Source organism: Haemorhous mexicanus, chromosome 19, assembly GCF_027477595.1.
Source record: "Haemorhous mexicanus isolate bHaeMex1 chromosome 19, bHaeMex1.pri, whole genome shotgun sequence".
Classification (NCBI taxonomy): Eukaryota; Metazoa; Chordata; class Aves; order Passeriformes; family Fringillidae; genus Haemorhous; species Haemorhous mexicanus.
This window is the reverse complement of record NC_082359.1, coordinates 1,426,859-1,439,724: the sequence shown is the minus strand read 5'-3', so window position 1 is coordinate 1,439,724 and position 12,866 is coordinate 1,426,859. Positions and strand designations below refer to the sequence as shown.

At 62.3% G+C, this 12,866-nt stretch overlaps 1 protein-coding gene across 1 annotated transcript; it reads right to left on the bottom strand.

The window, feature by feature from the left end:
* Nucleotides 1-23: 23 nt before the first annotated feature.
* On the bottom strand, nt 24-11,021 carry TBC1D10A (TBC1 domain family member 10A). The gene is made up of 9 exons (XM_059863265.1): nt 10,792-11,021; nt 7,541-7,640; nt 4,377-4,484; nt 4,124-4,230; nt 3,434-3,548; nt 3,154-3,219; nt 1,964-2,153; nt 1,533-1,687; nt 24-1,339 (listed from the first exon to the last, which is right to left on the bottom strand). The coding sequence occupies exons 1-9, from the start codon at nt 10,989-10,991 to the stop codon at nt 947-949; spliced, it is 1,434 nt and encodes a 477-aa protein (XP_059719248.1). The 5' UTR covers nt 10,992-11,021; the 3' UTR covers nt 24-946.
* Nucleotides 11,022-12,866: the final 1,845 nt, after the last annotated feature.

Sequence of the window (12,866 nt, the reverse complement as noted above, 5' to 3'; positions counted from 1 at the left end):
CCAAGAGAGGTGGGAGCCAGGGCTGCGCCTTTACACACTCGCTTTATTGACCCCTTTGTACAAAACTGCTTTTCCCGCTTTATTTTACAAACCCACCACCCGCCCTTGGGGAGGGCAGGGGGGGCAGAGGGGACCCCACAACCAGGGAACACCTGGCTGCTGCTCACCCAGCCCCTCTCACCTGTGCTGGTGCCCGGGGAAGGGCAGCAGTAGTGGGGTGAGCCCTGGCAGGGTAAACACTCCCCCTGAGCTGTGGGGAACTTGGGGATGGGAGGGGATGGGATAGGGGGGGCTTTAGCCCCAAAACTCGGCATCAAATCCCGCTGCCTCTAGCACATCCTGCCTCGGTCCCTGTCCTGCCTCGGAGGAATAATAAATAGGCTCAGTGAGTGGGTAAGTTGGGTACTACATAAAGGGCTACAGCTTGATATAGATCCTCACTAGATAAGAGGGGGGGCGAGGGGTCCCAGGGCTCCTTGTGTACCCCCAGTGCCCTGCGCCAGGCCTAAGTGCTCAGGAACCAGGGCTGGGGCTGCCTGGCTGGCGCAGGGTGGGGGCTACAGGAGGGACCCGGGGGGTGATGGGTGGAGGGGCTCCGGGACGGGGAGAAGGGCCCGAGGGGCAGCCCTGCCCCCCAGTGTGGGGAGGGAGCTCGGGTGGCTCAGCCACCCCCTGCCCGGGCTCCCACCGCTCGTGGTGCCAGCACCCTGCGGGGTGGGCACCCAGCGCAGACCCACGGTGTCCCCTTTGGTCACCACACCTCGCCAAGCTCCACAGATGCCCCAAGAGGGCCACGCTGTTCTCACGGAGCCGCACGGCCCCCCTGTCCCATCCCTCCAGCTCAGAGCCCCCAGCGCCGGGTGCCAGGGGTCCCCCCTCGGTGTCCTCGCGCCCGGGTCCGTGCGCAGCCCCGCTGAGCCCGGCTGCCCGGGGAGTGGGCCGGGCCCTACAAGTACGTGTCCTCGCTCTCCCGGGAGCTCAGGCTCTCCTTGGACTGGTGGTGGGGGGAGACCTGGGGGTGCAGCAGCTCCCGGGTCGTGCCGGGTGCCCCGTTGCCCTCGGCCCCGGGGCCGTTGGCAGGACTGGCCGGGCCCTTTTCCCGGCTCTTCTCCTTGCTCTTGCGGGCCTTGGGCACGGGGGCGGGCCCGGGGGAAACAATGATGGAGGGGACGGGCTCCAGCGCCTTGCGCGGCGCGGGCTCCGCCTCGCTGATGGCCTTGGCGCCGTGCAGGCGCGGGGGGGACTTGCACTGCAGTTCTCCGTGCGTCTCCCGCCACTTCTTCAGCTGGATCAGGTGCTCCCGCTCGATCTGACGCTCCGTCACCGGCAGCTCGATGACCTGCGGGGACATTTGTGCCATCAGCGACAGTGCCACCGGGGCTGGGTGTGGGATCCCCCTCAGGGCACAGGCCATTGCTAACCGAGCTTTGTGGGAGCTCCTTCCCGTGCTCCACCCACCCAGGGACAGCCCAGTCTGGCAGCACTGGCCAGCTGGCCGGCACTGGGTGCCCAGACCGTCCCCAGCACCTCACCTCCTGCACCAGGAAGGCCTCCTGCATGATTTTGGGGCTGAGGGCCCTCAGCCTCTCCATGGTTTCATACTGGCCCTGGCAGGATTTGAGCTTGTCTGAGGAGCCCAGGGTGTGTTTGAGTAGCACCAGGCCCACCCGGAAGATGATCTTCACTCCTGCAAGAGGAGACGTGAGGCAGTGAGTAGCAGGCAAGACAGGGTGACAATGCCACCATGTCCATCAAATGCCGTGGGGCAGCAGATCCCAGTCCCACTAAGAGTCAGGACATGCAAGAGGGTGAATTTGGGATGTACATGTCTCCTAACCCCCAGGAAAACAGCCCACCTCCACCCCAGGCATGTGGCTGCCCCAAACCTGCCCTGCTACAGGTTCCATGGCCGTGGGGAGTGCAGTCACCCCAGGAGGAGGAGGAGGAGGGTGGGAGCTCCCACCTTCACAGAAGAACATGTCCCAGACGCGCAGGACGGAGCTCCAGGGCAGCGTGCGGGAGAAGGCGCACATGAACCACTCCGTCATGTACAGGATGGGGTCAATCTTCTGCTTGCTCAGGTGCTTGTAGGCCACAGGTGAGACCTTGTGCAGCAGTGAGAAGAGGATCTGTCCGTCCAGCTGGATGGCTTCCTGCAGGGACAGGGACCAGCATCCCAGTGAGTACCCCAGCCCTGGGATCAGCCCCCAGTGCCTGGCCCCAGCAGGGGCAGCCAGCCCTCTACACCTAATATGAGCAGAGCTGTGTCCCATGGATGCTGCACTGAAACCCCCATCCCTGAATGTGAAATGCTTCTGGGAGCCACAGCACAACAGGGAGACTCTGGGAATACCCAGCCTCTCCCCAGACCCTTTCTTTCCCCAGGGTGAGGAGCTGGACAAGTTTTTGGCCTGGAGATTCAGAATCATTGAATGGTTTGGAAGGAACATTAAAACTCATCACATTCCACCCAATTGCTATGTGGTACCTTCCACAACCCCAAGGTTGCTCCAATCCCTAACCTCGCCTGAAACACTTCCAAGGATAGGGTGGCCACAGCTGCTCTGGGCACCCTGTGCCAGGGCCTGCCCACCCTGCCAGTAAACAATTCCTAATTCCCAATATCCCATCCATCCCTGTCCTCTGGCAGTAGGAAGTCATTCCCTGTGTCCTCTCCCTCTATCTCTTGTCCCCAGTCCCTCTCCAGCCCTCCTGGAGCCCCTTTAGGCCCTGGAAGGAGCTAGAAGGTCTCCCTGGAGCCTTCTCTTCTCCAGGCGAACACTCCCAGCACTCCCAGCCTGGCTCCAGCTCTCAGAGCACCTCCATGGATTCCTCTGGACTAGCTCCAGCAGCTCCAGGTTCTTCCTGTGCTGGGCTCCAGGGCTGGGGCAGCTCTGCAGGTGGGGTCTCACCTGGGTGGGGGAGAGGGGCAGAATCCTCCCTCCCCTGCTGCCCACACAGGGGGCTCAGCCCAGGACACACGGCCAGGGTGTGGCCAACCCTCACCCAGCAGCACCCCAAAGTCCTTCCCCTCAGGGCTGCTCCTGATCCCTTCATCCCCAACCCAGACTGATCCTGGGGGTTGCCCCAACCCAGGTGCAGCACCATGGAGGTCCCTGCCACTGCTGGATGCACCATGAGCCCTTTACTCACCAGTTTCTCGCTGTAGTAGCCAGGGAGGTACTTCTCACAGATCTGCACCAGGCACCAGAACGCTTGCTGCAAGCCAAGGGACAGCAGGTGAGCACCAAGAGGACATCCCTGCGGCCCACTCCCTGCTCCCAGGGACCACGGGAGAGGGTGGGAAGCAGCAGAGCACCCCTGGGGCACTTGAGGTTGCCCTGAGCCAGGCACCCCACTCATCAGCACCCCCCAAGGGGCCCCACACCCTCTGGGAGGTGCCAGCTCTGTCCCCTGAGCCACGTGCCCGTACCTCAGCTGGCATGTGCATGAGCAGGACGGCGGCGATGGGCGCCTGGGCCTGGCAGTATCCCTCCTCCGGGCGGTACAGCGTGTACGCCTTCAGCACCCGGAACAGGTCCTGCTGCCTGCAGAGACACCCGGGCATGCACAGCTGGGCACACGGCATGCACGTGGCCCAGCAGCCTTCCCCATGCATGCCAGGCACGACCCTGCTCAGTCCCTGGCTGGGATCCCTTTTCCACACAAACCCGGGGCTGCAGGACACAACAGCCCCGGGAAGCTTGGCCCACAGATCCTGCCTGGATCTGGGAGTCGAGGCATGGAGACAACCACCCTGCCCAGAGTGAGCCACGGACAGGTAGGGACCCAGCTGCAAGCACAGGGGCACAGGCACTCCCCAACACATTGGGAGCAGCATTTTCCTGGTGAAATGGAGGCCACAGGCTGCCACCTCCCCCCTCTACCCTCCCGTCATGGCAATTCCCGGGGTGTGGGCCGGGCCCTACAAGCACTGGGTGTCAGAGCTGGCCTGAGCCATCCTGTTTTCAGCCAGTGGATGCTCTGCAGCTGTGGGAGTATAGGGAATGCTGGAGGAATGGGGAGGACACTGGGGACATGAGTGTGGCTCCATGAGCTGGAACAGACAGTGCCCACCCCATCCATGGCCACTGAGGGCTGGACACACAGTAGCTCCACATACCCATGGCCTCCACGAGAGACGAACATCTCATGGAAGGGGAACTGCCGATGGAGATCCCGCTCGATCACATCCAGCCACTTTGGATCTCCTGTGAGGAGGTCCAGTTCCTGGGGAGGGCAAGACTGGGGTGAGCAACACCCTAGACATCCCCCTCAAGATGTCTGAGATCCCAACATACACCCAAGCCTGAGCAGGAGCCACCCCAGCACTGCCCCCTCCCTGGTGGTGCAGGAGGGTTCCCAGCAGGACTCACATCAAACTTGCCCATGTTCTGCTCCAGCTTGACTTTGCTCCCAGAGAGGTACTGCCAGGCACGGCCCCGCAGCGAGGGTGGGATCCCCTTCTGGCACCGCAGCCGGATCTGCAGGAGAGACACAGCCCTCAGGGGAAACCACAGAGCGCTGGCAAACAAAGCGACTCCCGGGGCAAGGGAGGAGCTGGGCCAGCACCATGGCCAGAGGCTGGTCCCCCGCTGCTTCCCAAACAAGGAGAAGTGCCCCTGAACCCCTGGGATGCAGGGATGCCAGCTGGAACGGCAGTCAAGCACCAGCAGCACAGGGGAGCTGCCAGAGGCCCAGCAGAGGCTTTGTGGCTTGCAAAGAGCTCCAAACAAGCCTGGCACTGCCTCCAAGCTGGATCCTGCTGGGAGCTGGAAAAGCAAACTCTGGAGTCAGGGTGGGGAGTGAGTGGCTCTGTCCCACAAGGGAAGTACTGAGGACATAGGGGAGGCTCCCTAACCCCCAGTCCAGCCCCCCACCCCCCCGTGGGGCCATGGAAAGCAGGGATGTGCACCCTGACGAGTGCCTCAGTCTTTCCACCTGCTCATCCTGGGCAGAAGGGCGGGTCTGGTTCTGTCTCCATGCATGGCCAGATCCTGAGGCCCCTGGAGCCAGCTCCATGCCCACAGCTTCTTGTGCCCCTGGTTTCCTTGGCACTGGGCACCAGCCAGGACCAAAGTCCAGGCAAGGCAGTCGGTGCCTACCCTCTGTGGGGAGCTGAGCCAGTTTAGCCCTGGTGCTCCCTACACCAGCAGGGACCAAAACAGAGCCCCCAGCATCCTACTCCAACTCCTCATGACAGCAGCAGCTCCAAATCACACAATGATGGAACGGTTTGGGTTGGCAGGGACATTAAAGACAATCTCATTCCATGGGCAGGGTCCCCTCCCACTGTCCCAGGCTGCTCCAAGCCCTGTCGAGCCTGGCCTTGGACACTTCCAGGGGCAGCCACAGCTGCCCTGGGCACCCTGTGCCAGGACCTGCCCACCCTCCCAGGAACAATTCCTGCCCAATATCCCATCCATCCCTGCCCTCTGGCAATGGGAGCCATTCCCTGTGTCCTGTTCCTCCATCCTTTGTCCCCAGTCCCTCTCCAGCTCTCCTGGAGCCCCTTTAGGCACCAGCTCTCCCAGCCTGGCCCCAGAGCAGAGGGCCTCCAGCCCTCAGAGCATCTCTGGTGCCTCTGGCTTCTCTCCAGCAGCTCCACATCCTTATGTGTCCTTTTCCCTTGTCCTCAGCCAGGGTATGCAGCAAGGTAGGCCCCACAAGCCTGGTGCTTTCAGCACAGTCACCCCCCACAACACCCTGCAAAACCCTAGCACAGCCTCCCCTCCTCACGTCCCTGCTCGGGTGACACATGCCAGCTGAGCCAGAGCTCTGAGAGCAGTGGCCAACAGCTCCCAAATTCTCTCCTGCCTGCCCAGGGCTGTGTTTCCCTGTTTGCTGGAGCAACTGAAGAGCAGGTGGCTGTTTTCAAGCACAGTACCATCACCACCCCAGGGGTTTGCTGCTCCCTCACAGGTTGTTTGCATGGGCAGGTCCCTTTGTGCTGGCAGGAAACACAGCGGACGATGCCCAGGGCTGCTGTGGGCAGCTCCATGGCTGCTGACAGCTCCCATTTCCAGCCAGCTCCCCTTCCTGCTGACTGAGCTGCCAGGAAGGAAACCGCCTCGCTGGGTTTTGGTTGGGCAGCCCCTCCAGCTGGCTGGGCCAGCACTGCTGGGGCCAAGCAGCTCATCCCCTTGGACCCACGTGGGGTCCTACCATCACCCCCACAATCCCACCGTGAACTTCCAGGGACTGGAGTGTGTCTGGGCTGAGGGATGCTGAAAGCAAGGTGAAGTTGGAGTGCTGCCCGCGCCGGGAGAGCAGTGGGAGCTGCCCACCCACACGTCTGCCCTCCTTCCAGCACGCGGTGCTGGCACAGTGCAGCACCATGAAGGATGTGGGGTCAGGCTCCGCTGGGATCGGGGCCAGGCAGGGAGCGTTTTGGGATGCTGGAGCAGGGCAGGTGTGAGCAAGCCCGGCAGGAGCTGGCCCAGGGATCCTGGGGCTGCCTGCCAACCCTGGTGAGGCAGCCAGAAAAGTACTGGGGTTTTTCAGAGGCTCAGGGAGCTCCCCCAGAGCAGCAGGGACCTGCACCAAGCAGGCTCCTGCCAGACCAAGGATAGTTGACAGTATCCAAGGCCAGGCCTGGCAGCCTTCCCTGAGCAGCCCCAGGGATACAGGCACAGAGCAGCATTCCAGAGCAGCCTCTCCAAAGCTCCAGGCATGGATTTTTGCTGCAGGACAGACCACACAGCACATCAGCCCCATGGAGACTCCCAGAGGCTTGGCCCAAGCACAAGGGAGCCCTCACCCCATCCCAGAGGGCACCCTGTGGCACACGGCCGGACAGTGGTGGAAATAGCCCACGGAACAAAGCGCCCGCCTGCCGTGGCCCAGAAAACTCTCCCAAATCCTTTAAGAGCAGCCAAGAAACAGATGAGGGATTCCGGTGTCATTCACCAGGCACTGAGTAGGGACAGCACTCTGGACACACTGAGGAGACTCTGCCAGCATGGGGAGGAGGACGAGGAGAAGGTCCTTTGGCCACTCTGGCACTGCTATCCCATGCCAGCAGCCTCACTGCTCCCAGCAGACACACAGCCGCAACCCTGGACTTGCTGCATCCCAATTCCTGCCTCATCTGCAGGCTCAGGGATCAGGGAGCACCAGCAAATCAAACCATGGAACCAGCACACCAGGAATCTCCCAGGACCCCTGTTCGCAGACCAGTGTCACGCGCATCAGACTCAAACATTTCCTACCCCGAGCTTTTTTTGGTCTGCAAGATGCTCAGAACAGAAGTTTCCATGAGCAAACAATTCCCATGGCTGCCTGCAGGCAGCCAAAGAAGCCCTAGGAAGGCTCCAGCCCAGCAGGGAAGAGTTGGAGGCAGAAGTGGGCTGGCTCAGGACCACCCCAGGCTCCAGTTTCCAAGGGGAGTGAACAGCCCATTCCAGCCAACAGCATCATCCGAAGGCACACAGACACCTGTCTGCAGGGAACCAGTGACACCAGGCTGCCCCAAAGGGACACCGCTGTGCCTGGCTGTCCCTCACTGCCACCTCCCAGAGGCGACACGGCTGTCACTTACCTTCTTGTGTTTCTTGGCCATCCACTTGTCCCAGTTGTTGAGCATATCCAGCCACTTGGACTCCCGCTGCCGGAGCACCTCCAAGGGCACCTCCTCCAGCCTGTGGGACCAGGAGGAAGAGGCCGGTCAGTGGGTGCCTGGCCCTCTGTACGGTGCTGAGCCCCCGGCCTCCTGAGCACCCTGGGTGCCCCCCATGCCCAGGTGGCTGTACCCTTCAAGGCGCAGGGCTCAGGACACGCTCGGCAGTGCTGGTGTTTTGGCAGCTGACGGAAGCGCTCGCCACCCGTGAGTGAAGTCACTGCACCAGCAGAGCAGCTCAAACCTCTTGGGAGCAGCCTGCACTGCACACAGCACGTGCTGCAGCATCCCCAGGGACACGCCAGGAAGGTGAGGGATGAGCAAGACCTGATCCCTGTGGCAAGGGCCAGCTGCACACAGAGAGAGCCGGGGCCATAAGCATTGTGTCATTCACACAGCTCCAGCCACACTGAGCTCCCAATGCCTGGCGCTGCTCCAGGCCCGGCGCCGAGCCCGGACCAGGGTCCCTTAGGAGGGAGGGGAGTGTTTTCCAGAAACGGCTCAGTCTAGCCAGGGAATCTGATTTAACCCTGCTGAGGCAGGGGGGATGCTGCTGTGATGCCAAAGCCGGCACCGCGGCCTCCAACCCCCCGTGGCATCGCATCTGCGCAGAGCTGGCTGACAGGCAGCTCGGGCAGGCCCAGGTAGGGACATCCAAGGAGAGCAGTCACTCCTTCAAGCCATCAATGAAGACTCAATGCTTTCCCAGGCTCTGCTCCACACTGTCCTGTGGCCATGCCAATCTCAGGAAGAGTCAGATCCTTCCTGAGGACCCGAGGCCAGTGGCCTGGTGCTGAGCATCCTCCAGCACCCAGCCCCACTACAGGACATGCAGGCCCTGCCTCCTCCCTCCACATGCTGAGCCGGAAAGCGAGCGGCAGGGTGAGCCCAGGGCCGCATCCAGCTGGCAGCGCTGCCCCACGACCTGCCCAGCCCTTCCCCGCCGAGTCCCACCCACCGCAGCGGGTCGGACGGGGCGAGCGTGATTGTTCCGAGAGCAAACCCGCTCCCAAAGGATCTGCTTTGCTTGGCTCCCCAACCTCCCGAGCACGGCATGGCCGGCAGCTCCCCAGTCCGGCACGGGGATGGAGGCAGCGCTGGCCTCCAGCCGGGGCTCCGCAAGGCGTGGGAAGCTCAGGAGCGAGGGACGCTGGATACAGGAGCTGGCCGTGGGCCTGCTGGAGCTCTGCCAGCACAGACTGGAAGCTGCTCCCAGCTGATGGCTGCTTGGCAGCGGGCAGGGAGCGAGGACCGGCTGCGTTTCATATGGCCCAGACGGGAGGGTGGGGGCACTCCAGGCGGGGAAGTGACGGGATGCCCTATGCCGGGAATGTGCTCCTCTGCATCCACACTGGGTGACATCCCCACAGCTCGGCCCTTCGCGGTGCCCTCACACTGTTCATGGATGCTCAGATATCCTGCCTGCCTGTCCTGTGCTTTCCCTCCCCAGCAGGGCAAACCCAACTCTGGCAGCCACAGCAGGAGGTCATGTATTCCCTCTTCATCCCCTCCCGGACAGACAGTGAGCCAATAAAGGCCTGGAACAGGGCAGGATTGGGCCCCAGCACATCTGTGGGATGCTCCAGGAGGCTCAGTGCCCAGTGACTGCAGCCACCATACTGTCAGCACCCGTGGGAGCAGCCACTGGCCTCCAGCACCACGACCTTCATCCAGAGCTGCTGCTGCCTGCTGCAGGGGCAGGGACACCCACCCCAGGGACAACCACAGTAATGACAGCCAGGACAAGTGTCCCCTAAATGTGGTGTGTAGCCAGGACAGGGTGCAGCACCACGGGAAGGAGAGGTCACACCACTCCCACCGTGCTGAGGGACAAGGTTTATCACCTGGAGTGATGCACCTTGCCCAGTGCCAACATTCTAACTTCCAGCACCTTTTCACCCCACAGACCCACCCAGTAACACCCACAGGCTATGGGGGGTGAACACTGCTCCTCACAGACAGGGAAACTGAGGCACACATGGCACCAGAGCACTCAGGTGGGCAAAACCCAGGGAGTGCGCTCCAGGCGATGTCCCAGCAGGAGAGGAGCTGGCTGCCACGCGCTGTTCCCACTGCCACCCTGACTTTCTCTGGGCGTTGCTGTGAAAGCAGGGCCAGGAAGGCAAACGCCAAACACGCTGCCGAACCAGCTTGACAGCAACAGCACATTCCTGGGTGTCAGCACCGCCCTGGGGCCCAGCGCCTCGGGTTAGCCTCACTTCCTCCGAGGGTTTCCTCTGCGGAGTGGGGCGACCATGGTGCCCAGCACTGCCAACAAGGGGTCCTTGGAAAGACACCATGGCCTGGCCTCCTTGGCTTGACAGAGGACAAAAGTCCACTGGAATGCGTGCCTGGAGCTGACCAGACACTGACCTCGTGTGCTGGCAGCTCCCTGATCCCAAATGGGACGGACACCACTTCCCAGCCCTTCGCCCTCTTCAGAGGGAGATGGGACAGCTGGAACAGCTTCTGGGGCTCTTCACACAGCCATCACAACATCATGGAATGGTCTGGGGTGGAAGGGACCTTAAAGCTCACCCAATTCCATCCCCTGCCATGGGCAGGGACACCTTCCACTATCCCAGGTTGCTCCAAGTCCCATCCAGCCTGGTCTTGGGCACTGCCAGTGATCCAGGGGCAGCCACAGCCGCTCTGGGCACCCTGTGCCAGGGCCCTAGCACCCTCACTGGGAACGATTTCTCCCAGATATCCTATCTAACCCTGCCCTCTGACAGAAGAAAACCATTCCTCCTTATCCTGTCACTGCAGGTCCTTGCCCAAAGGCAGGAGTCCAGCTTCCCTTACAGCCCCTTCAGGCACTATAACGGGTTCGAAGCGCTGCTCGGAGCCTTCTCCAGCCTGAACACCCGCAGGTTTCAGCTCGGCTCCCTTGTTCATATCCCGGCTGCTGCGGCCTCCGCCACGGGCATGAACGATGCCTGACAGCGGTCCCGGGCGGCCCCGCACCCAGCCCGGGGGCGGCGGGGACAAACCCCCCCGGGGCGGGGAGAGCCGCGGCCGGCCCGGCCCAGCCCCAGGTCCGGCCCTGCGGGGGCCGAGCGGCCGGAGCCGACTGGGCCGGGCCTGGGGAGGCTCCTCTGCGCCTCGGCGCCGCAGTGTCCCCCCGGCCCCTTACGGCCACGGCCCCGGCCCCCCCTCACGGCCCCACTCACGTCCCCTCGGCGCCGCGGCTGCCTACGATGAAGCCGAACTTATCGACGCGCCGCTCCTCGGGGCCGCCGCCGTTGATCTCGGAGTCGGAGCCGAGCGAACTAAGCTCATCGCCACCAGGGTCGGCGAGGCTCTCGCGGGTGCCCGCCAGGCTGCGCCCGCCGGGCGAGCTGGGCCCGCCGCCCCCGCGGCTCTTGGCCATGGCGGCGCCTCAGCGGCGGCGCGGCCGCTCCGCCATGCCGGGACACGGCGGCGGCCACGCCCCGCCTTGGCCACGCCCCCTCCCTGCACCGCCATTGGGCGGGAGCAGGGACTCGGCCAATCAGCTGCCGGCACTGTGGAAAGGAGAGCCCGCCCCTGAAGCTGATTGGTCGAGAGGACGAGGGGAGCTGTCCGTCAAGCGCCGGCGGGTGTCGGTGAGGGGCGGGGCTCCGTGCGCCGGCAGTGGGGCAGCGCTGGGGCGGGAGGTCCTGGTACCAGTACGAGACATAACGGGATGGACTGGGACCAGTACGAGACATAATGGGATGAACTGGGAGCAGTACAAGACATAATGGGATGGACTGAAACCAGTATGAGACGTAACGGGATGGACTGGGACCGGTATGAGACATACCGGGGCTGTACCAGGTTCTGCATGATATAATGAGCTCTGTTGGGGCCAGTACAAGCCATAATGAGCTGTCCTGGGACCAGTACGGGCCATAACACGCTGCACCGGGATTGGTATGAGATAGAACCCAGCTGTACTGGGATGTGGATGAGATATAATAGGGCTGTACTGGGACCAGTGTGAGATAAAATGGGCCACACTGGGACCAGTACGGGCCATAGCAGGCAGAGCTGTACTGGGACCTGTAAAAGGGGGCTGTAGCAGGACCAGACGGCCACAGTGGGGCTGTGCTGGGATGGCACTGGCATTCCAGGAAGGCTGGATACTGGGACTGCAGGAGGGTTGTGCTGGGAAGCACTAGGGCATCCACTGGGATCTGTTTCACTCTCCAGAGCTGTCCCTGCCCTGCAGATCACACAGCCAGATCACCGCTGTGTCACCTCAGTGTCCCCATCCACAGCAGCCCAGACAGGTAAAACCAGCCTGGCTCTCCCAAAAATAACACACCAAAGGATCTGCAGGAGACTGGGATGTGCTGAGACCTGTCCCAGGTAAAGCCTGCCAGGGGCAGGTCCATCCCACCTCCAGAGCCCAGCGCTCCATTTCCTCCCTCTTACAGCAAAGAACGGGGGGTATTGGAAGGATCCCTCTCAGGGTGGTACTGTGCCAAAAGGAAGAGGGAATGAGACTCCTTAAAATCAGCATCTCAACCTACTTCCAGATTTTTCTGGCAGCCAGGCCCCACCAGTCCTTGCCACTGAACTGGAAGGCTCTGATGGCGCTTGTTTTGTACCAGATCTCCACACACACAGTCTGTTGCAGCATTCATCCCTCGGATTCAGATGGAAACAGGCTGGCAAGGCTCCATGAAAGAGATTGCCAGGGGGAAGTTTTCTTGCTGGAGTGACGGTAAAGGGGCTTGGCTGAAACTGTTACCGAGGGCACAGAGGGAACAGCTCCCACCAGGAGCTCCGTGGTGCCCAGCACAGCAGGAGGAGGAACACAGGGTGACCTTCAGCACAGCCCAGCCCAGCCCAGCCCCAGATGCAAACACAACTTCTCCATTTCAGAGCTCCCTGGGCAGTTTTTTTCTATCCGCTCTGGAAAACCCCGCTCACTGCCTGTTTTCTCCAGGATTGTACCTATTGTCTGGTTCTGAAGAGAGAAGGGAAGTGATTATCATGCCTTCCTGCAGGGCAGGAGCACCCTGCACCCACCATCCAGCCACACGCTCCGGATTCCTGCAGCAGGGAGGGGAGCAGGCTGTGACAGGGACATGTGGGGACCTGTCAGAGACAACAGCTGGACACTGTGGCCAGGGAACACTGACCACCTGGGCTGGGACAGTGCCAGCCACCTTCCCCACAGCCACAGGGCTTCCTCCTGATCCCAGGGGAGCACAGCAGAGGCAGGAGGATGCAGGCTCTTCCCTCCTGCTTCATCCCTCTCTCCCCTCCTAAGCAT